General features: G+C 36.4%; 1 protein-coding gene and 1 non-coding gene across 2 annotated transcripts; one reads left to right on the forward strand and one right to left on the reverse strand.

Moving 5' to 3' along the window:
* The first annotated feature begins 11,832 nt into the window (after nucleotides 1-11,832).
* On the forward strand, nucleotides 11,833-12,336 carry LOC113851947. The gene is made up of 2 exons (XM_027482221.1): nucleotides 11,833-12,073; nucleotides 12,155-12,336. Exons 1-2 carry the CDS (start codon nucleotides 11,833-11,835, stop codon nucleotides 12,334-12,336), a joined length of 423 nt encoding a protein of 140 aa, XP_027338022.1.
* A 7,663-nt stretch (nucleotides 12,337-19,999) lies between these two features.
* Nucleotides 20,000-20,106, reverse strand: LOC113853368. Its single transcript, XR_003502541.1, has one exon. It is a non-coding gene; the product is annotated as a small nucleolar RNA R71 (small nucleolar RNA).
* Nucleotides 20,107-26,188: the final 6,082 nt, after the last annotated feature.

The following is a 26,188-nucleotide window of genomic DNA, read 5'->3' on the forward strand; positions in this document are numbered from 1 at the left end:
TTTAGTGCTAATAAATTTGATATTACAAATATTTTCAAAAGACTTGGAAACGACTCTAGTATCAAACCAACTATTGTCCAGAATCTTCAGATTGAGATTAATAATCTCAAGAAAGAGATTCGTGAAATTAAAGATCAACAACAAATTTATCAAATTATTCTTTCACAACTGGAAGATGATAATGATTCTGAAGTTGTAGAAGAAAGAGTTGTTGAAAAGAATGATTCTGTGAAAAAAGATTCTAGTGAACCAGAAGAAATTTTCATGAATTTGATCAACAAAGTCAAAATTCAAAAAATTTATATTAATATTAGAATTATTATTGATGATTTTGTGCTTGATACTTTAGCACTTTTTGATACTGGTGCTGATTCAAATTGTATCTTAGAAGGATTAATTTCTACTAAATATTTTGAAAAGACTTCTAAAAGACTCAGCACTGCGAGTGGTTCAAAGCTTAAGATTAATTATAAATTATCTAAAGCTATTATTGAAAATGAAGGTTTTAAAGTTGAAACAAACTTTCTTCTCGTTAAAAACTTAAAGAATGAAGTTATTTTGAGAACTCCTTTTATTAAAGCTCTTTTCCCGCTTTAAATTTTAAAATAAGGTATTTCTACTTATCATTTAGGCAAGCAGATAACCTTTAAATTTTCAAGCAAACCTTTTACTAAAAATATTAATTTTATCCAAAATAAAATTAATCAAATTAATTTTCTGAAAGAAGAAGTTTCTTTTGCTAATATTGATAAACAATTGAAGAATTTATCACTTCAAAAGATGATTAATTCTCTTTTAGAATATATCCAATCTTCTATCTGTTCTGATTTGCAAAACACATTTTGGAATAGAAAGAAGCATATGTTAAGTCTTCCATATGAACCAGACTTTAAAGAAAATCAAATCCCTACTAGAGGGAGACCTATTCAAATGAATGAGGAACTCCTTCAATACTGTCAGAAAGAGATTAAAGATCTCTTAAGCAAAAAGCTCATTAGAAGAAGCAAAAGCTCCTGGTCTTGTTCTGCCTTTTATGTTAATAAACAAGCAGAATTAGAAAGAGGTACTCCCAGGTTAGTTATAAATTATAAACCACTTAACCAAGCTCTTCAGTGGATTAGGTACCCTATTCCCAACAAAAAGGATTTTCTTAACAGACTCAGTTCTGCTAAGATTTTTTCAAAATTTGACATGAAATCTAGTTTTGGGAAATCCAAATCTATGAAGAAAACAGATACAAAACTGCCTTCATGGTTCCCTTTGGACAATATGAATGGAATGTAATGCCCTTTGGTCTTAAAAATGCTCTTTCTGAATTTCAGAAAATCATGAACGATATCTTTAATTCTTATTCCAAATTTGTCATTGTCTATATTAATGATGTTTTAATCTTTTCCCATTCCATTGATCAGCATTTCAAGCATATAAATGTTTTTATAAATGTTGTCAAACAAAATGGACTTGTTGTTTCCAAATCTAAAATCAATCTCTTTCAAACCAATATCAGATTTCTTTGTCACAATATCCACCAAGGAACTATCATTCCTATTAGCAGATCCATTGAATTTGCTAATAAGTTTCCTGATAGAATCCTTGATAAAACCCAACTTCAGTGGTTTTTAGGATGTCTCAATTATGTAGGTGACTTTATTCCTGATCTCAATAATATTATTAAGCCTCTACATGATAGGCTTAGAAAGAATCCTCCTTCCTGGACAGACATCCATACCAATGTTGTTAAAGAAATTAAGAGCAGAGTCAAAAATATAAAATGTCATATAGGCTATGGTGGCATTCTCAAACAGAAAATTATGAGTCATTGATGGAGGATTTTGTGGGTCATTCTCAAACAGTTATATATACATATATCCTTATATGTGCATTTGTTTGTTCAAATAATATAAATTTTATATAAAAGAGATTATTATAAATAAAAATTTATAAATTAAAATATGTAATAATATTATTCAAATGTTAAAAAATTGTCAGATTGAAAAAGTAAAATAATAGAACTTAATAAATGAGCGTGTCAGCTTTTATATAAAATTTAGTTTATTTAATTAGTAGTATTAAATAATTGATTAAAATTATTTTAATATATTGTTGCTGTTAATCATATTTTTTATATGATTTAGTTAGATTTTTATTTTTTTATTTAAAATCAAATTAAACTAAATAAAATCTGAAACATAGCAAGTTATAATTTATAATTAAATTTAATATATTTAATATCTTTTATTATCTTCTAGTCCCATTTGTCTAGGGTAGTCACAGTCCCTAAGTTTAAAATTGGATGGAAATTGAATCTTACACCTTATTCAAAATTTTAATCATAAAACTTTGACTTGCCTTTCTTTCTTATTGGCTACTTCATTCCAGATTCATCCATGCTTCATTTATAGGTCAATTGGCTTCTCTTTCAAGTCAAGAAAATGTACAAATTGAATTGAGTTAGGTAGGTTACAAATTTAGATGTTTTTGACACAAAATGAGCCATTTTCCACATCATATGTCGCCTATTTTTGAGGAATTTGGTTTGAATTTTTTACTTGGATTTTTGGCTTAATTCTTGAATTTAAATAACCCTATTTGGTCCAAGAACTTACCATAAAAATTTCAGAATTTATCTCATTCATTTGCTTGCCCAAAAAGAGCCTCTATTCTACGTGTTTTTAGGAGTAGTTTGGTCATTTTGGTCAAATTTTGTAATTTTATTTACTTTCTATTTTTGGGTCTTTCTAAACCTCTTATAATTCATATAAAACTATTATAGATATTCTAAAATTGTTAAAAAAAATTATATATTTTTTTCATATTACTCGATTCTTTACCGATCGGACTCATTTCGGTAAATTTTGTTAAAGAAAATTTTAGTTCTAAAGTCTCTATGTTCTACTTATATTTTATTCAATGAAGTTGATATAATTCAACAATCATTTATAGATTGAAGGAAATTTAGAGTGTTACACAGATCTTGCTTTTTCTTTAACATGGTTGATTCGCCGAGAACAACTTTTCACATGAACGGTAGAATACGAGCAGAGCTTCATCAAATTAAAGCAAAGATTGACATTATAACGACCCTTCTAATACTAAAGCTCTGATATCACTTTATTAATGTAGTAACTCAGAAAACACCAAAATCTGGTAAATTTTTTTTTTCATAAATAGAAATATAAGTATAGGTTCCCTTTTTCTGCAAAAAGAGAGTTAATATACATATCTATTCAACATCTAACCATACCATAGCTAATTATCATTGCACATTTCAATCCTAACGGCCTAATAGAGTAAGAATAGACACAGCTCATAATATGATAACACCTCGATATATTAAATATCAGTTTGGCAGCAAGTCAAGTACTTAGTCATAATTAAAGACGATTAGCATTATCCAAATACAAAACATAACCGAATAAGACCAGACTTCCTAAGAGCAATTCCCCTAATACATAGTCAAACAAAAGCAATAATCGTAAGGGGAGTAATCCTTAATAGGATTCGACTCCTCAAAGGAAGTAGGGGAAGAAGAACTAGAAGCAGCCGCAGCAACAGAGCCTCCATTCTCTAATCCATGATTCACACGAGCTAGTCCATGGGAGATACTTTGCTGAGCCACAGAGTCGAACACCTATAGATCCTCCTCAGAAGGAAGGATCCATACCTTCACCTCGTTCTGGTTCCTCTATATAGATAAAAGAGAAGGACGACACAATACAACACAATTCAAAGGGGTGAGTTCTCCACACACAAACAATAATCAAATAGCCATACCCCAAGGAAGGCGGCGTCACAATCACAAGCACTTTCAACAATCAGTATTCACCACCATCAAGTATTCAGTAGTAGATTAGAATAATAAGCAATAGTCATATTCATTACCAATTTCACAGTCAATCAGTCATTCCTAGTAGTAATGCATATGATGTATGAATGCAAGTTTCAATCTCACCCATATCGTCTCTCATGTTTTAATAGTATGCAATGATGCATGGGGATCCCATCACTCTATGACTGGCGACTTGCCCATCTTTTACCATAAAGTCTCATAAATAGATAGATTCAAGTCGTGAGGCGATCGGAGGACTCCATTCCTTGCATTTAGATTGGCACAGTAGAATAGAATAGAAGCAGCATTTAGCTTTAGTAGAACACCACTGGTGTTTGGCCCAAGATGGGTCTCTTCGGGAATGGACCTCGACGACCATAGAATGTGCGGTCCTTGTCAGGTTTGGCTAAGGTTTGTAGTGGGTCACAACCCAGCCACAGAGGCGCATCACTATTGCCACTTAGGTCGACTATTCCCCCTTTTGCCACCCCCAGTATATCTACTCAGGACCGAACCTACAACACCTCCAAGCTGTGCCGCGGTAATGCCTCCACGTCGTTCAAAATAATAGTATGATGCATGAAATGATATTTTTCAGTTTTCTTTATAGTTTTCTCATTTCATGTAGCCACTTAGAGGCTAGGCACAGTAGAATATAATAGAAGCCATCACAGGGCTTAGTAGCATGGATAGATTCCATGAGTTTCATAGTAGCATGGATAGATTCCATGAGTTTCACAGTAGCATGAATAGATTGATTCCATGAGTTTTCATAGCAATTTTAATGAGTTCATAGTAGTTCAAAGTAATATAGTTTCTGGAACTCATAGCTTAGAATAGATCTTTCATCATAGATTCATAGTCTCATGGTTTTATATTTTCCCACTCATGGATAATTTTAGTGCAGCACTTAATATATTGGACCACAACTTAGGCAAATCATTCAAGCCTTCTTGATTCATTTCCTCTTTCTCAATTCACTTTTTCTTTCACATTTCAAGTCCAATCTCTCTTACAATTTAGTACAATCCCATTTCTCAATCCTTGCAATCTCGCCATTCAAGTTCATCCTAACCATCACATTTATTTTCATTAACCTCTAACACCTTCTAAACCATAAATCATTTCACTCTGACTCTTACTCTCTTAATTTTCTTCCTCTCAGTTTTTCTCTCCATGAAAGAACAATTCATCAAACTTAATTCCTTTCTAAACCACTAATTAATCAAGTTAATACACAATGATTCAAGGGTACTACCTCTCGGTTTCTCGCTCTTTATTAGGTTATCTCAATCAAACTTAAGTACTTTTGTCACACCAAGTAGTTTAATTTATGTCACACACCATCTAAGTCCTTTCCTCTCATTTATCACATTTTTCTTGCATTGTCACTTGCTGATTTTTTATTCTCAATACTCAATCACTCAAAAGGCAACTAAATCATGATACTTCCAATAATTCTAATCATATTCGTGGTCCATTTCCATCAAACAGCCCTCAAAGGCTCTAGATTATCAACATTGCAATATCATATAATCATTTTCGCTGCACATTGTTATAATTCATCATTTCTTTCATAAGGTATGCAATGATGCATGTTATGCTCTCAAATAGCAAGTTCATAGCTAAATTCACAATGAATAGTAAGGAAATCTAAATTTCCAGCCATGCATCACTTCAAACATACCTCAAGGTTCTCAAACACAATCACCAAGAATGAATAGTACATATCTCACATCATTCACATTTTTCCAGCAAGTTACTCAAGTAAATTTCATGAATTTCCACATCCAAAATCAAGTAATTTCAAGTCTTGCACTAATATTCATCCAAGGTCAATCATGCAAAATTTACAAGCAACAATCAATCTTTCACACTAGCAAAGTCCATCACGGTTCAATCAAGTCCAGCCAAGTAATTGCACTTTTCAATTTCATTTTTGCTTCCTTATACAAACCAAGGCATACAAGATGTATTTCAAACTTTTATAGCATTTTATATATTCAAAACATAGGCTGTCCATTAGAATTAGCCTTTCCTTTTGTGCAATTTCTTTTTAAAGTTCACACTAACTTTTTCCAAATAGTTTCAAGACCTCAAAATATAAAATTCAAGTCTTTCTCTTAAAACTCAAAACTGTCCAGCATCTTAATTTATTTATTTGCCAAGGTTCAAACATGCAAATTATTTTCCAAATTTTGCAACACTTTTAAATACCAAAATCGAAACCATCCAAGCGATTTTCCTTTTCTCTTTTTATGAAATTCATTACAATGAATCATACCAATCCTTTCCAAATGTCCCAAGGTTTCAAAATATATAAATCTTAGCCTTTTTCCTCATAATAATCAAAACTGTCCAGCCTTTAAAAACTCATTTTTCATCAAGTCCACAATAAGCAAAATAGAGAAAAATCAACATGCAAACACAAGGTTCCATCATCCAAGTGCAGTACTTTAATTTTCAGCAAAGGATTAAGTTTAAAAAGTCTAAACCGAGGCAATACATAAGGGTTTTCGACACTTAGATCTTTCATTTTAGTGATCCAAAGAGTACACTTATTTAAAGAGAGATAGATCTCAAAAGAACAAGGGGTTCAAGACTGCAAGGCATCATTTGAGTAGTCAAGTGCAAGATCATTGGTTAAAAACTAATATTGAGTTTAGAAAGTGGAAAATCGAAACCTTCAAGGTTCAAAATCAACATGCAAAAAGGGGATTTTAACAAGTCATTTCACGGTTCCAAGACTCCAAGGGTAAACCATTATTTGAACCAAAGATTCAGCCAAGACAAGTGCAAAACCGAGATATGCACCAAAAGATTCAACATGCAAAGAATAAAAATTCAAACTTTCAAAGGGTCCACTCATCCAAGCATAAAACCGAGAATATAGAAGTGATAAAAGTGGAGAGCAAGATGCAAACTTAACATGCAAAGGGTTCAATCATTTTCTCCAAGATCATTGAAGATAAAAATGAAAACTTTCTAAGGATTTTTCACAATTTAACCAAGGGAAAGCAAGAATCAAAATAAAAGGTGAGAACTCCCCCTTGCCTTTGAGTTTTTGGGCGAGAAATTGAAGAAGGAAGGGCTGGAATTTGTGGATCTCCAAAGAGAGCTTGCTGGACCAAAAAACAGCAACCAAGATCTTCAAGTTCTTCCTCCTAGGTGAGTTCTTTCAACACGAAAATTGGAGGGATGATAGAGGAAGAAGTTAGTGATGGAAGGGTGAAGTGTTTGAGTAATTTGGATGAAGAAATTGTGGTGTTTGAGGGGCTGGAAGCTCTCGGTTTTCTTGAGAGAGTTTGAGAGAATTTGAGACTTTGAGAGAATAAAAATGATGAAGCAAAGTGAGAGAGAGAAATGAGAAATCAAGTGGAGAGAATGAGAAGTGAGGTCTCGGTTTCTTGTTTCCAAAATGGGCAAATGGAAAAAATATGAATAATTTATATGGAGGTTATGGTCTGAATGGTCCAAGGTAATTAGGAACTCATGGTTAGCTTATTGGATAAGCCTTGGAAGTCCCAAAATTTGCTCACGGTACAAAAGAAGTAGAATTGAAGTGAAATAGGTGAGAATGGTGCAAGAAAAAGGTGTTATGGTTTTTAGTGTAGGAATAGTTATTTTTAGAGAAACTTGCAAGCAAAGTTAGTATATTTTGGCAAGTAAAATGCATGGAATAATTTAGGGCTGCATGCACATAGTTTAGGTATCACAAATCCCAAAATTTTTCACAAAAATCAAAAGCTAAGATTTTGGACAGCAAATGCAAGAAATTTGGTTGGCCGAGAAAAATGCGACATGACTAGGTTGTCACTTGGATGAGACATTTGATGTGGTGCTAATTTCAAGAAAGACAATTAATTAAGGTAATTATGGTGTCGGCAATTTGGAAGACATGAAAAGAAAGTTCCGAAATGACTTTGCCAGCGAATCGGGAGACAAGAATATCTTGCATGTAATTCTAGTGGTCGGTACTAGATTTTGGAAGATTCGGGTAATCATGGTGTTTGCACTTTAGGGGACAAGAATATTTTGCATGAAAATCTAGTGGCCGATACTAGATTTGTAAAGATTTGGAGTAATGATTACAGGACTAAGTAATGATTACAAAATCTTTTGAAATGATTATAAAATCTTTTGAAATAAATATAAAATCTTTTGAAATGATTATAGGATTTTTTGAAATGATTACAAAATCTATGTAATGATTACAAAATTGTTTTGCAGTAATTACAAAATATTTTGAAATAAATATGGAATATTTTGTAATGATTACAAAATCTTTTTGCAGTGATTACAAAATCTTTTGAAATAAATAGAATATTTCATAATGATTACAAAATCTTTTTGCAGTGATTACAAAATCTTTTGAAATAAATATAGAATATTTCGTAATGATTACAAAATTTACGTAATAATTACAAAATCTCACATTTTTCAAGAATGATAATTACAATTTTTCAATAATTTAAATAAGACAAAATATGGCTTTTTGAACAAGATTCTCAAGGGTATTTTTGGGTAATACAGCTGAATACAATCAGGACAATTCTTGGATGATATCGAAGCCAAGTGTGTTGCATGCAATTACTCTAAAATGCAGAACTTAGAGATCAAGTCATTATTCTCCTCAGTGAATAAAAATAGAAAATTCAACATCTATCTAATTATTCTGATACTAGCAAGTCGGAATCAGCAAATAATTAAAATTCAAGAGCTAATAGCCAACTAACGAAAATTTGGGGCATTACAGACATCCTCCCCAGTATTGATTCTTTCTTATACTAATAGACCTCTTAAAGTGTTTTGTGATGCTTCACATTAAAGTTTAAGATGTGTCTCAATACAAGATTGGAAAGTAGTAGCTTACACATCACATCGATTGAAAATTCTTGAACAAAACTATTCTACTAATGAACTTGAGTTAGCTGCCATGATTTTCATTCTAAAGATATAAGAGTACTACCTTCATGGAGCATAATTTTATGAGTGCAATAATCACAAAGGTATAGAAAATACTTGTTGAGTAGTGACAATTGAATATAAGGCAAAGGTATTGCATGAGATTTCTCAAATATTATGAGTTCTAACTTTAATACTGCCCTAGCAAAGTAAATGCAATGACAGATACCTCGATTAAGAGTTTGGTTCAGGCTTTCTCTTCGAGAGTTAGTGAATCCATTCTAATGGAATGAGTTCAAGACCTGAACCTACGCATAGACTTATCTCTTGGGAAGATTGGTGTGGCAAGATTGTTGTGACTGGCGAATTTCTACATGAAATTAGGACAAGCAATTGTGGAATTCCAGGTCAAGGAAAATTGTATTTTTTTTTTTTTTGGGGTACGAATCTACCAATAAGCTTCAGCAAAGTCGTTGGTGACATTCTTAGATAATGAGAATCGAGTTGATAATACTAGAGATGTTGAGTTAAAGAGAAAGACCCTGGATGAAGAACTTAGGGGCAGCTTAAACCCTCAACTTGAAGTGATAAGAATACATTAGTATCTAAGGCAAGAATTATGGTGGCTAAGTGTGAGAGGAGAAATAGGCAGATTTAGTAAGACCTATTTCACTTGTCAAAAGGCAAAGTCAGAGGGTTAGAGTTCACTTAGGGAGTTGTAAACCAAGAATTTTGTACCTCATCTGCTGAGGACCATTATAGATCATGACATTGTTTGGATCATAGTTGATAGGCTGACAAAGTATGCGCATTTCTTGCAATGTTAGATCCTTGTTTCACTCCCCAATTTTGGCAGGACGTCTAAGGAACTATAGCAATTCATTTGAAGTGAAGTGGAGTGTAGTGTACCACCTCAAATGGATGACCAATCAGAGTAGATTATTTAGATCTAAAGAGACTTATTGCAAGCTTGTGTTCCTTTTATCAGAGGGGAATTGGGAAGATATGCTTCTTTTGGTAGAATTCACTTGCAACAATAGCTACCATTCAAGCATTGGCATGGCACCTTTCGAGGCCTTCAATTGCAGGAGATGTCAGACTTTTGTTTGTTGGTTCTAAGATGAGGTTGATTTAATTGTTGGACTCGAGATGCTTCAAAGGGATGTGGAGCAAATTAAACTTATCTAGGAGAGATTGAGAACGACTTAGAGTCATCAGAAGTCTTATATCGATTGATGCCAGAGACTTTTGAAGTTTGAGGTAGGTGATCATGTCTTCCTTAGAGTATCACGAATAGGTGTAGAATGAGCTATAAAGGCAAAGAAACTGACACCTGCGTTCATTGGACTATACTAGATACTACACCGTAGAGGGCCAGGGGCCTACAATTAGTTTTACCACCTCAAGTAGCAAGATTGCACAATATTTTTCATGTGTTACAACTAAAGAAGCACGTTCGTGATCTATTTCACATGATCGAACCAGATATTATGCAAAATGAGATGATTTGTCAGTTAAGCTTCCAGCCTCGTGCCTTAAAGACACTAGGGTTAAGGACTAATGAGGAAAGGCCATCCGACTAATGAAAGTCATTTGGGATCCGGTCACCAGCAATGTGATGTAGGAGTTAGAGGATCATATGAGGGAACAATACCCTCTTCTTTTCTCAAATGAGTGAATTTTCGAGTACAAAAATTTATTTTTGGGTGGAGAATTGTCAGGCCTACGTTATGTGGATGCTCATTTACTTTTAAGATGTTGTAACTAATTAATTATGACATCCTTGTATTTTGAATGCATTGTTGTATGTTGGTTATGGCATGAAATGACTTGAATTCATGTATATATGATCTGTATAGTTGTTGAGTAAAAGGCTTATGCATGTTGTAACCAATTCAAACATGCATGATGGGGTTGATAAGCTTCCCCACATTATTTATTATGCTTCTAGAACCTTGGATCCAACAAATGTAATTACACCACAATTGAAAAAGAATTGTTGGCCATAATTTTTGCATTGGATAAGTTCAGGTCATATCTTTTAAAGTCAAAAGTTGTGGTTTTTACTTATCATTCTACCTTGAAGTATTTGCTGAAAAAGACAAATTCTAAGCCTAGGCTGATCAGATGAATGCTCTTACTTCAAGAGTTTGATTTAGAGATCAAGCATAGAAGTAGAACTCATAATTTGGTAGTTGACCACCTAAGCAGAATAGAGGGAGTTCCTGACCCTATTCCACTTTTAGATGATTTTCCTGATGAGCAACTCTCAAAGTTGTATGTTTCACAGGCATCCTGGTATGTTGACATTGTTAATTTTCTAGTTGCAAGGGCCTTTCCAGCAGATGCACCAAAAGCTAAAAGTGATGCCAAACATTACGTTTGGGATAACTTATTTATGAAAATTTTGCAATGACCAAGTCATCAAAAGGCACATACCTGATGAAGAGATTCCATTCATACTACATTTTTGTCATGCCTCAGCTGTAGGAGGTCATCAAAGACCCTAGAGGATAGCAAGGAAAGTGTTAGATGCAGGACTATATTGGCCCTCAATTTTTAAAGACTCTTGACAAACATATTCCACCTGTGAGAGATGTCAAAGAGCGAGAGGAGTGATTACTTGGAGATAGGAAATGCCCCAACAACCCATACTATATTGTGACATCTTTGATGTCTGGGGTATTGACTTCATGGGACCCTTCCCTTCATCTTTTGGTTTTCTTTATATACTTCTTGTTGTTGATTATGTCTCAAAATGGGTGGAAGCTAAGGCCACCAGGTTGAATGATGCTAGGGTTGTTGCAGATTTTGTTCGTTGCAATTTGTTCTGCAGGTTTGGAATCCCTAGAGCCATCATTAATAATCAAGGGAGTCACTTTTGGAATAGAACAATAGATGTCTTATTGAAGAAATATGGAGTTGTACACAAAGTGTTCACTGCCTATCACCCATAAACAAACGGGCAAGCTAAGCTCTCTAACAAAGAAATCAAGAAAATACTTGAGAGAGTAGTGCAGCCCCACAGAAAAGACTAGAGCCAAAGGCTTAATGACGCACTATAGGTACACAGAACTGCATTTAAGACACTCTTGGGAATGTCACCATATAAGGTGGTCTATGGAAAAGCTTGCCATTTGCCAGTTGAGGTAGAACACAAAGCATACTGGGCAGTGAAGGCCTGCAATATCCATTATGACTCAGCTGGGGAGCAGAGGAATTTGAAACTGCAAGAGCTAGAAGAGATGCGTCTTAAGGCTTATGAGAACTCAAGAATTTACAAAGAAAAGACCAAGAGGTACCATTACAAGATGATATCAGGGAAAGACTTTTCCATTGGTTGGAAGGTCTTCTTGTTCAATTCTCGCTTCAAAATCATGCCCCAAAAGCTTAAATAAAAGTGGATTGAACCATTTACAGTCACAAAGGTATGCCCTCATAGTGCAGCAGAGATCAAGAGTGACTCCACTAATAAGAGCTTTATGGTAAATGGACACCATTTGAAGCACTTCTTGCAAAGTCCAGTCCCCTTGGAAGAGGTTAAAGAGATTGACTTACATGCTACTGTCATGAACTTCAACCACAACCCTTTCCTTGAGTAATTCACTTCATCCATCAAGCTAGTGACGTTAAAGAAACGTTGTGTGAGATTCAACTCACAATTTGATTAAGAATTTTAGTTGTTCTTTTGCATTCAATAAGAGTCTTATATTTGAGCTGTAATAATTGATGAATTCCTGCATAATTCTGCTACTCTAACTTTTCATTATGAACCATGCTTGTTAATTGACATCATTTTCTGCATAATCTTATTCTTTACAGTGGAAAATTGTAAATCTTGGATTGTATTCATGCATAAATTTAAGGAAGTTCAAGTGCATAAGAGAGTGATCATTTCCACCACACGACATAGTCACTTTAAGGAAGAAGTTTCAATTTCATCATGAGAGGTGACCACTTTCATTTTCATAGTAGCCACTCTCAGCTAAGGTATGTGGCCCTACTCTCTATAGTTATCACTTTCACATTTGGCAGTAACCACTTTCAAGGTTTTTTGGGCTAACATGAATGCGCGTAGCTACTTTCATTTTCATAGTAGCCACGCACAGATACACTGGCAAAATTCATAGAGAAGCACTCTGTAGTTGTCACTTTCATTTCTATAGTGGTTACGCAGGAGTCCTTTTTGAGCAAACATGTTGCGCATAGCCACTTTCATTTTCATAGTAGCTACGCATAACCCCATCATGCATGTTTGAAAAATAAGCACTCTTTTTAGTTCCCACTTTCATTCTCATAGTGCCCACGCGCAACACCATATTTTAAAACTCCACTGAACGTGTCTACTATGGATTTGAAAGTGACCATGCCCACTATTTATATATTGAAAGTACCCACTTTCACCTTCATTCTCACTCTCATCCCCTGAGCACTCTCACTCTCGTCTTCAATTTCCCTACATTTTCCCCCTCGTCTCCAATCTAGGTAATTCTTCAATCCCCATCTTTCTGTATTAAGGTTCATTATTTCCCAAATTGGGGATATTGGAGCTTCATGCATTGAAATTGTTGGGTAAATTATGTCATTTGAAGTATGATTGTATTATTGAAGGGGATTAGAGGTGTTTAATTTGGTTAATTTGTTGCATCTTTCTCAGGACTGAACCCTAGGGTAGCCACCCTCATATGTGATAGTGATTGTTTTGTACGTTTTGTTGCAATGGTGCTTACTCTAAGTCTACTTTATGCAAATAGTCGTTACCTTGTCTTCAAATTCACCTTTCTATGGTTAAATTGCACCACACTTCACCCTGATTTAATCTACCATGTGCAGAACCCATAGTGGTTACTACCCTGTATACATATGATCCCTTAGGACTGTAAATTTGATTTTAAAAAATGTTCACTTTGGAACTACAATGCATTCATAGGCTGCTAGGTGTGATGTTTCTCCTAGTGCCTTGTGCTTAACCATACTAATTTGCAATCTCGTTGCTAGAATGAACACAATCAATTGCCACACATTCGCACACCTTTGTTCAAATTCTGCAGCTTGAAAGTGTTCACTTTCATTTTCACACATTCACACTTTGTTTCTGTGTGACTTTCCTTATTGCAAAGTAGCTATTTAGATTTCCTTACACCACTTGCATGCTCTCTCTGTAATTTGCTGTCACCCTTGCCTATGGTTTACATTTCTACACCAATTGCATCATTATATTTTTTACATTTTGCTTAAGACCTGCATTGTCATAGTAGCCACTATCACTATGAACTCTGACTACAAGTGTTCACTTTTGAACTATAGCTCTCTCTGAATTGTTGTGCTATTGTGCTTTGCATCTCTGCCCATGACTGCATCATGTTTGATCAGCATAATCTGTGATGAATTCACTGCCTGCATTCTGCCTGGACATTCTTTATTATAGTGTTCATGTTGGCTGTACACCTCTCATTTTCCATTGCACACTGTTGTCCACATAATCCATGTCATTCACACATAGCTTAACATGTCACCAACATTTAGGAGTGTTATATGTGCATTTGGCTGCATAACAGCTACCCTAACTACATTGTTTCATAGTGGTCACTCTGGACTCAATTTGTAGAAGTCTATACATACACTTGCTAATGCATATGGTCCCTTCTGCATTCTCTCGCTTCATATTTCCCATTCCCCCTTAGATTCCATGTCCCCCTGTTATATACCATTGTTGCATAACTTTTCTGACTATTTCACTCATTATTTCTTCTCTTTCTCCTTGCTGTAAAAATGGTTAACACACCAAGGAAGAATGCTCCAAGACCCAAGAGGGCCAGAACAACCGGTGACTCCTCATCTAGACCTCCGCCTGCACATAACCCTAGATTCCAATCATTGGTCCATGAAAACTATTTCAAGACCAACATCCTAAGAAGATAGCTAGTGCAGGATCATAATTTTGAAATTCAAGAAGGTACCTACCCTCAGTTCCAAGAAGAAATTCAGAAAAGAGATTGGGACCTCTTCACCTCTTGTGCTGGGAATGGGTGGAAAGAGATCATCCAAGAGTTCTATGCCAATACCATGAGGGTAAAAAGTGTCACCCTTCCCCACAGACACAGCATGGTGAGGGGTAAAGAGATTGACTTTACTCCCACCAACATCCAAAGAATTTTGAACATTCCAACTGTGCAGAGACAAGTTGGCCAATGGGACTTTACCACATTCTGTCCCTTGGAAGACAAGGACTATAAGCCTATTCTCCAAGCAATTTGCAAGGAAGGAGAAAATTGAGAGTTCAACACAAAGATGCAGCTCAAAAATCTGACAACAAGACATCTTGTTCCTGCAGCTAAAGTTTGGAGCATTTTTATTCTTAGCTCCTTCATGCCGATCATCCATTCCTCTACCTTGGCAGTGAAGAGGGCAGAGCTGATATATGTCATCCTCACAGGCATGCCCATCCACGTTGGTAAGGTGGTCAGCAATGCCATTATGGAGATCCTGAGCTGGAGCAGGGACTCCCTTGGTTTCCCATTCATCATCACTATGTTATGCCAGGATGCTAGGGTAGAGTTTGGTGAATATCAGCAGAAATTCAGAGCAGCCCCTTCTATCTCCACAGCTATGGTGAAGTAGCTGTTTAAGCCTAAAAAAACCGTTGATCCAGGATTATCACTACTAGCCGAGTATAGGAAGGACACCCCACTGAAGATGAGAGAGCAGATGAAACAGCTAGCTCTGATGCAGAATGCCATGCACTCTGGCCAAAAGGCCCTGATGACTCTAATGGATACTATGCTGCTAAACATAGGGAAGAAATCGGGGATGACTTATGCACAAATCTATGATGCCCCCACCTTCAATGCCCCCTACCTTCGAGCAGCGGTCGATAATGATCTTCCACCTTTCACTATCATTGGCTCAGGGAGAGCTAATGCAGAGACTAGCAGCTCTAACTCTTCAGAAGAAGCAGCAACAGAGGAGGAGGATGATAATGATGAAGCCACTTTATCCTCCGGCTCAAATGAAGATGTTATTAAGCTTTAATTTCTTTTCCTGTCATTTACCTTTCTATTATTTCCCTGTATATATTATTAGCCTCAGTTCCATGTAATTATCGCACATTATCACTTTTATCTTCCTTGCTTTACTTTCATATTACTACTTTTACTTTGAACAATTTAGGATATTTCTATACTTATATATATATATATATATATATATATATCATTCGCCCTCCACTTTCGTATTTGTTCTTTATATTGAATTCTGTGTATATTTGTGTAGAAAATGCCCTCAGTCTCATTTAGAGGAGCATGAATTTGACCCCCAAATTGTGAATCCATTTTCCATAAAGGGAGGGTGATCTCTTTGCCACTTTTTGATATATGTTTAGTCTAATTTTCCTACACAGTAATAGATAAAAATACAAAAAATACTTTTTCTTATTCTTTTCTTTTTAATTAAGTCTAATTTCGTAATTCCAATTTCATATTATAATTGCACTTCCCATTCAACTCACAATCATTCTCTATTTTGTACATATTTACAATTCCTACTATAATGAACATATTTTCTTGTAAGGTGAACTGTACTCACATGTTACAAGTAATTATCACCTTTACCTTGGTAGAGAATTGGGCCTTAAATTTCTTTTCTATATGCACTTTACATGTATTGTTGCATTCATCTTCTAGAACTTGCCCTGTTTCTTAATTGAATATGCATTGTACAATTTTTCATCTAGATAATTGTTGTTAGCAATCTACACTAGCAAGTGCACTAGGATTGCAGCAAGTGATGAGTAAATTTAAGATCCAAATATCGTCTCCACAGGGAATTTAGATTCAAGTATCACTTCATAGAATTATAACCATTTAAGCTTTTTTGAAATTGTAAGGAGAGTGGTAACATCTAATAACAGCAAACTGGAACAATTAAAAGTAAAATGAACTTGCAGAAAACAGAACAATGAACACACAATTATGTGATAACAGAAGGAGAAACCATAGCTAGGGAATTGCTTCACCAAAACTCCAATGTTTAATCAATAAAGTTCTGAATTAACAAGCAATTGGAAAGAATGACAATCAGTTTCACATTATACTATTCAAAGGTTAATTCCTTAACTCAGTGAACCTAACATTCAATTAAACCATTCTAATTCCTTAGATCTAATTCAATTCAATGTTGCTTTAAGTGTAAGAAACCAAAAGATTGCAAGATCAAAGTTCCTTATCCCTAAGAAAACTAAAATCTCGGTGATTGGTTCAGATCTGAAGAACAAATTCAATTTCCATTGACAAAGGTTCCTCTGAATTTAGTTAATCAAATTTCTATTCAATTCACACGTGAAGTTCAGAATCAATCACTCAATCTATTCCAAGGCTTGAAATCCAGATCCAAATCAATTCAACATGTTCATTTCAGATCTACAATCCCTAACTATGAACGAATTACACAGCCATGGCAGCAGAAGAAGAAAAAGAAAGAGAAGAAGAGAAGAAGAAACTCAGAAACGCCATGGAAGCTTGCTCCACTCCAATTCCTCTTCGTGAAGCTCCAAGATCTGAATCCCCACTCCTCTCTCTCACTTCCTCTAACCAGAAACTAACTAAAAAAACTGAAAATGAACAGAATCCCCTATTTTCCGAATCGTTTCTGGTATTTATAAAATTTCCCAGATTTTTACGTCATCACTTTTATGAGAAATAGTAGTTACGCAGAGAGTTTTTGGTTGCGCGTTAACACTTTTCCCAGAAATAGTGGCCACGCGCATTTTCTTGATATTGAGAGCTCTCTGGAACTATCACTCTTGATGATAAAAGTGACAACGCAGAGGTAGTTGCGCGTTATCACTTTTTCTGATAAAAGTGCCTACGCGCAGCTCGCCAAGTTGAAGACTCTCTGGAACGATCACTTTTGATGACAATAGTGGTTACGCAGAGCTTTCCTGATATTTTGCCTCTCTGGAACTATCACTTTTACTGATAAAAGTGGTAACGCCCAGGCTTCACTTCTTCTTTGAGCTCTGAAGTGATCACTTTCACTGACAATAGTGATCACGCCCAGTCTGCAATTTCTTATTCTTGAGTTTTTGGAGTCCAGACTTGCTTCTTTCCTCTTCCTTGTCATCAAACTTCCATGAATATGATCCTTGCTCAATTTATTCCTACAAAAACAAGATTAAACACTTAATTCCTAAGCAAAAATTTCACAATTGCTAAAATAACTACATATGTAAACAAAATTCAATTCCTTCTCTTTTTCTAAGTTTTTCTGCTTTCTTTATATATTTTTCTTATCATTTGTGTTAGAATTATGCTAAAATATCAGTCAAAATATGGATTCATCACTAATTGAGGCCTTCTTTGCATCCACCCACCTACCTTTTAATACCCTTGCACCTAATTTTCACATTTTCTTCTTCTGTCAAACTTAGTCCGCAAAAATAATTTTCTCACCTTAAGAAAGGTATTTCTTTTGAGTTGCATCAAGAGTAAATGCAAGAAACTAAGTTTGGGGTGCTGATTATTGATAAGTCTATAATTAGGCCCTCTTTGACATCCCATTTATTCATATTTGACCTTTATTTTAATTGAGTTTTACACTAATTTATTTATTAATTGTGCAGTTTGATATAAAGAGGCCACGAGTAGATTTCTGGTGCGTTTTGGGCCCAAATGAATGGGCTTAAAAGCCTTATAGCAGTAAGCACGCCCAGTGAAGCACGGGGTGCTTCGACGTAATGCACGACCATGCTGCATAATGGTGCACAACCATGCTTGTTTGCAGAAGTCACTCTTAGCAATTTTAAAGGAGTCCAAATTCTATAAATAGGAGGAAGAAGACATCGTGGAATCATCTTTTGGCTAAGCACGAATTTACACATAACCTTCCCTTCGAGATCTCGAATCATCTCCACCCCTCTTGTATGGATCGTTAGCACACTCTTAGCAGGACTTGGAGCTTTAAGTGACCATACTTGAAGACCGAAGATTCATCTCATATTCTAGTTTGGTATATCTATTCATTATGGATATGTTATTGATTGTTTTAGCGCTTTCTTTCTACATGAGTAACTAAATCCATAGCTAGGGCTATGGGGATTATTGTTTATGAATTTATGGGATTTTGATATTTGAATCTAAATTTGATTTCCGTTTCGTGATTAGAATTTATCTTTTTGCTTCTCACTCTTAACCCTGATTAATTACATCGTCAGGCGATTATACCTCAGTTAATTAATAGATCTATAGGATAAAACGAGATGAAAGATTAGGTAGACCAAACCAATCTTCTTCTTCTAATCGTTATTGAATTAACAAGTTCATAGGCTCCTTAGGCTTTCTTAAATTGATGTCTTGCATGACCATTAGGGATGTTAATTTAGAGAAAAGAATATTAATATTACATGACCATTGAATATTAATAGTATTCGTATGAATGATTAGTAATCACAAGGAAATCATATTTAGATCTAAATAGAAAAATAACATAAAGGATTGAATGAGAACACCCATACGCCCTAGGTTTTTCTCCGATAAGTGTAACGAAGACATGCTTTGTGTTTCTTGCTCTTAGTTTTATAATTGATTTTCTAAATTCTTGTGTTGATTATTCTTGCATATTTGAAGCTCAAACAATTAAATTAAGAAATTCTTAGTAATTGGTAAACAATCCTTGTGGGATGATAATTCAGGAACTTAATTTAAGAACCCTTTATTACTTCTCAATGGGTACACTTACCCTCCGAACAATTATCATTTTTTTTTTCATTTTTTTTATAATTACTTTTGATGTATGCTCAGTCGTTCTAAGTGCTCTACAACTTATTTGTTTGATCCGGAGATTGAGAGAACAGCGCGTAGACAACGAAAAGAAGTGAGAGAGCAAAGAATGGCAGAGGGAAGGAGATCGATCCAAGACTACATGACACCCAATGCCAGAGGCACTCCTGGAAGCATCGCGGCACCTAATGTGGAGGCAAACAATTTTGAGTTGAAACCAGCACTCATAACCATGGTTTAGAACTCCATACAGTTTGGGGGCATGCCTGACAAAGATCCCAATTTGCATATGACAATGTTCCTCCGATTGACGGACACCATAAAATACAACAGAGTCTCCAATGATGCTATTCGACTCCGCCTATTCCCATTCTCAATGTCTGAGAGGGTGAATGCATGGTTTTCCTCACTCCTAGCCAATTCCATCACAACTTGGGAGGATCTCACTCAACAATTCTTGGGAAAGTACTTTCCTTCATCAAGATCTTTCAAGCTGATGACAGAAATATGTTGTTTCCAATAGTATGAGATAAAATCACTATTCGAGGCGTGGGAGCGATTCAGAGAATTGTTAAGAAGATGCCCACACCATGATTTTCTAACTTGGAGGCAGGTGCAAATCTTTTACAGTGGCCTATCCATCCATAACAGGGCCACAATTGATGTCGTCACAGGAGGCTCTCTTATAAGGAAAGACCCAAATGATGTATACAGATTGATAGATGAAATGACATCCGCTAGCTTTCAGTGGCACACAACTGACACATACAACCACAAAAGAAAGGAAGTTGCACAAGTCTATCAAGTGGAGGGCAACAACCCCCTGATAAGCCAAATGGCAGCTCTCACAAAGTAATTGGAGTGCTTAATGAGAGCATAAGATCAACCCACAAAGTCGGCCCATAATACAAAGTTTGATCAAGAGGAGGCAAACTTTATGGGTAATAATTATAACCCAGGATGGCGCAATAGCAATATGACTCCTTGGGGAAGCCGCCAAAGAAATCAAAATGCGCCCTATCGACCCCCTATGTGCAAAATCAAGGAGAGAAGATAAAAAGAAAAGAAGCTCCCAGATTTCAATCCAATTTTCAAGAACAGATGATGCAATACGTGCATAGCTCTGACAAGAGAATAGCAAAACTTGAGGCTCAGATGGAACAACAGATTGAGAGGGAAGATAAGAGGTTTGTAGAAATTAGAGCTGAGATGAGGACTCAGTCTTCAAAGCTTGAATCCAAGTTAGAGCAAATCACTAGTCCTCTCAGTCAAAGAGCACTAGGAGCACTATCGTCCCAACCAGAACCAAATCCTAGGGAACAACCTGAGGAAATTACTTTAAGAAGTGAGAAAAACTTGAATGGAATGCAAACACATAAGTCATGCACACCTGTGCTTATTGATCAACACGCCCTTGCATCACCCTGCACGCCTATGCTGATTGAAAAAGAACGGTCGTGCTTTGAACAGCACGCCCATGCAAACAATGAAGGCACGACCGTGCTAGTACCAAGCAAGGTTGTGCTCACCGAAGACACGGCCATGCTAGATGATAAGCAAGGTTGTGGTTACCACTCAGATACGAAAAAGGAAACAAGGGAAGATGTATCAATGATGCCAAGGCAGAAAGTTCCATTTCCACAACGGTTGATGGGTAACCAGAGAGACCCTCAGTTCAATAAGTTTCCTGGGATCCTCAGAAAGCTCCACATCAATATCCCTTTTGTTGAAACCATCTCACAGATGCCTAAATATGCTAAATTCCTCAAGGAGATGCTGAGCAACAAGAAGAAATTGGAAGAATTCGAGACAGTTAGATTGAATGAGGAGTGCTCAGCAATATTACTAAGGAAGCTGCCACCTAAGCTTAAGGATCCAGGGAGTTTTACGATTCCATACACTATAGGCAACTCTTATTTTGATAAAGCGCTCTGTGATTTAGGCGCGAGTATTAATCTAATGCCATTTTCTGTATTTAGAAGGTTGGGTATGCAAGAACCCAAGCCAACTTCAATTTCTCTGTAGCTCGTTGATCACTCGATAATGTATCCTAGGGGCATAGTGGAGAATGTCCTGATCAAGGTAGATAAGTTCATATTCCCTGCAGATTTCATTGTCCTTGACATGGAAGAGGATGACAAAGTACCCATCATACTGGGAAGGCCTTTCCTAGCCACAGGAAGAACGATAATAGATGTACAGCAGAGGAAGATTAAGATTGAATGATGAGGAAGTAGTATTTAAAGTTTTTAATTCACTCAAGCATCCTTCCACTTTTGATTCATGTAATTTTGTGACAACTGCAGATACTACCTCCCTCTCCCTGAATGTGCCACAAGTACAAGATGAATTAATAAAAGATACATTGGAGAGGATACTTACATTGGAAAGGAGGGATCTGAACAACACTGAAGAAATAATAGATGAGATCTTAGCATTGAACAGTGGGGTGCCTGGAAGATGGTTTGGGCGAAGGATATTTGAAGATCTAGGAGAACACTCCCGAAAAAGAACCAAGCCATCAATCGAAGAACCTCTTGAACTAGAACTCAAACCTCTTCCCTCGAATCTTAAATATGCCTTTTTATACCCTCTATCTCACTTACCTGTAATTATTTCTGCCAATTTGACAGGTAGCATGGAGGAGAAGCTTCTGAGAGTACTGAGAGAGAACAAGAAGGCTTTCGGGTGGAGCATCAATGATATTAAGGGCATCAGTCCTTCCATATGCACTCATAGAATTCACATGGAGGAGGAGTTCAAACCAACAGTGCAACCCCAGAGACGATTAAATCCTAATCTGAAAAAAGTAGTGAAAAAGGAGGTAATTAAGTTGTTGGATGCCGATATCATATTTCCAATCTCTGATAGCCCTTGGGTGAGTCCTGTGTAGGTTGTACCAAAGAAAGGAGAGACTATTGTTATGCAGAATGAGCAACAGGAGCTTATCGCCATCAGAAAGGTAACCAGATAGAGGATGTGTATTAACTATAGGAAGCTTAACAAAGCCACCAGGAAGGATCACTTCCCTCTACCCTTTATTGATCAAATGTTAGAGAAGTTAGCTGGGCATGAATATTACTGTTGTTTAGATGGCTATTCTGGTTATATGCAAATACCTGTAGCTCTTAAAGATCAAGAAAAAACTACTTTTACATGCCCGATGGTACATTTGCATATAAACGAATGCCGTTTGGATTATGAAATGCCCCCACTACCTTTCAAAGGTGTATGATGACTTTATTTTCAGATTTGTTAGAGCATTGTATTGAAATCTTTATGGATGATTTTTCTATATATGGCACCACATTTGATAGTCATGTACACAACTTGAATTTAGTTTTACAAAGATGCAAGAAAGCCAATTTGATTTTAACTTGGGAGAAGTGTCAGTTTATGGTTGATGAATGCATTGTTTTGGGCACAAGGTGTCAGGAAAAGGTATTGAAGTAGACCTGCCAAGATTGAGGTTATTTCTAAACTACCTCCCCTTACAAGTGTCAAGGCAGTCAGGAGTTTTCTAGGGCATGCTGGGTTCTATAGCAGGTTTATACAAAACTTCTCAAAAATAGCAAAACCTCTTTATGAATTATTAGCTAAAGATGTAGAGTTTAAATTTGATGAAGCATGTTTATCTACTTTCATGAAATTAAAAGAGAAATTAACAATTGCTCCTGTGATTGTGGCCCCGAACTGGTCTTTACCTTTTGAGCTAATGTGTGATGCTAGTGATGCAGCTGTGTAAGCAGTTCTAGGACAAAGGCGAGATAAGGTGTTTCAGGCCATTTACTATGCAAGTAAAACCTTCAACGACGCTTAGCGTAATTACACCGTATAGAGAAGGAATTACTTGCTGTTATCTTTGCATTTGATAAATTTCATTCTTATTTGATAATGTCCAGAGTTGTTGTCTTTACTGACCATTCTACCATTAAGTATTTGTTGTCAAAACAGGATGCTAAACCAAGGATTATACGGTGGATTCTTCTCCTCCAAGAGTTTGATGTAGAAATTAGAGACAAGAAAGGGAGTGAGAATGCTGTAGCAAATCATTTATCTCGATTTGATGCTTCAGTAAGGGAACCCACGGTGAAGGAGATCAAGGATTCTTTTCCTGATGAGAGACTCCTCACAATTTCTAAGGCACCTTGGTATACAAATTTTGTAAATTATCTGGCAGGTAATGTAACTCCTAAACTACTTGACAAGCATAGGCTTAGAAAGTTTTGGTTTGATGTGAAGCATTATATTTGGGATGAACCTTACCTCTTTAAGATTTGTGGGGACAATATGATTAGGAGGTGTGTTTCAGAGAGTGAAGTTAATGAGATTCTTAACCATTGCCATTCTAGGGAGGTGGGAGGTCATTGTGACCCATCGAAAACCGCTCATAAGGTCTTGCAGTGTAGTTTTTATTAGCCTACTTTGTTTAAAGATGCTCATTTATATGTTAAGTCATGTGATAGGTGTCAAAGAAGTGGAAATATATCTAGGAAACATGAAATGCCTCTTAGTAATATCTTAATTTCTGAATTATTTGATGTCTGGGGCATAGACTTCATGTGGCCTTTCCCCAAATCCATGCATAATGAATACATATTAGTAGCTGTTGATTATGTTTCCAAATGGGTAGAAGTTGTAGCATTACCCACCAATAATACTCGAGTTGTGATTAAATTTCTAAAGAAAAATATTTTCACTAGATTTGACACCCCTAGAGCTATTATTAGTGATGGTGGCACCCATTTTTGCAATAAACAATTTAAAGCTCTTTTGATAAAATATGGTGTCACCCATAAGGTGGCCATTCCTTATCACCCCTAAACTAGTGGGCAAGTTGAGATATCTAATAAGGAATTGAAAAGAATTTTAGAGTGCACTGTTAACAACTCCAGAAAAGATTGGTCTCTGAAATTGGATGATACACTTTGGGCCTATTGCACTACTTTCAAAACCCCATTTGGTATGTCCCCTTATTGTTTGGTTTTTGGTAAACATGTCACTTACTAGTTGAGCTTGAACACAAGGCCTATTGGGCCTTGAAGTCCCTAAATTTTGATTCACAGGTCACAGGTGAAAAGAGATTGTTGCAGCTCAATGAATTGGATGAATTGTGTTTTGAAGCATTTGAAAATGCCAAGTTATACAAAGAGCGTACTAAGAAGTGGCATGATAAACACATTTATCATAGGAGTTTTCAAGCAGGTGACAGGGTTCTGATCTATAACTCTCGATTGCGACTATTTATTGGAAAACTGAAATCCAGGTGGTATAGCCCCTACAATGTGGTCAAGGTTCTTCCATATGGGGTACTAGAAGTGTCCAAGCATGGAGAAGAACCTTTCTGTATCAATGGGTTGAGAGCGAAGCTATACATAGAGAATGTGACCCCTCCTGGTCACACGATAACACTTGACTAGCACAGGAAAGATGTCAGGCTCGCGACATTAAACAAGCGCTTCCAAGAGGCACCCTGTGTTATGTTTTCTTAATTATGTCTCTTTTCTTAATTTTATTTTAAGTTTTCATTATTTTTACACATAATGAAGAGGGTAGACGAGAAATGCACGGTCGTGCTTTCATACAGCACGACCGTGCTCAATGAGAACATAGGCGTGCCTCCCTTGAACACGCCCATGTCAGAAAAGGTACTTTGGGTGTGCTTTCATTAAATAAGCACAATCGTGTTTCAGATATGCACATTCGTGCAGATGAGCAGGATTTGAAAAATAAAAGGGGGAGGGGTGCACAGAAAGTGCACGCCCTTTCTCCCTAAACAAAGCACTCCCACATACTCTTCTCAACTCTGCCTCTTTTCTGTAATTTTGGACCACATTCATGCTCAGGTATGTGTTCATTCTTATTAATTGTTCATATTTGATGCTATTTTGGTATGAACCCCTTTCCCTGTGTTCTGTCTTTAGAATTCTTTGTCTCTGCATGCACAGCACGACCGTGCATATGAAAACCACGGTCGTGCATATGAACTAGGTTTTAACACGGTCGTGCTTTTGACGAGCATGGGCGTGCTTGAATTACAAGCACGATCGTGCTATCGAAGAGAACGGTCGTGCATGTTCACCAGACTGACGTGCTCTCTACTTCTCTTGCAGAAAATGCCTTCTAAATGAGCTCGTGAAGGCGCCTTCACTACGCCAACAGCTTACGAGATTCAGTTTCGAGGTGACCAAGGTGCAGTAGCAGGATACCGCAAGTGCCTGGACACGTTACTAGGATTTGAGTTCCTCCCTATACGATATTTGGACGATAATGTTCTTCAAGAACATGGTATTTGGGAGGAAGTCTCCAAGTACATTGCAGCCATAGGATGGGAGGGTTCCAGGCTGTGCGAGCACCAGCATACAGGGAGCCAGTCTTGGAGTTCTTGAGCTTTGTCATATACACCGACGATTTGCGGGTGCATTTCCACATGACCACCCAGTGCGACATGACGTTGACATAGTTCAACGTCCACTGCCGATTTGAGACAGAGAAGTCAGTCCAGACGAAAGCATATAGAGAGGCATTGGTAGAGATTCCTTCAAGCTATTCTAAGGACACAGCTTGGCAGGAGATTACTGGCACCCGTGACGTCTACAGGGCCCGACTTGCGAAGAGCACAGTCATTCGAGATCCAGCTCTGCATGCAGCCAAAGCATAGGTAATGTTAGCTCTAACC

The sequence above is a fragment of the Abrus precatorius genome, unplaced genomic scaffold (assembly GCF_003935025.1).
Source record: "Abrus precatorius isolate BTA unplaced genomic scaffold, Abrus_2018 Scaffold10, whole genome shotgun sequence".
Classification (NCBI taxonomy): domain Eukaryota; kingdom Viridiplantae; phylum Streptophyta; class Magnoliopsida; order Fabales; family Fabaceae; genus Abrus; species Abrus precatorius.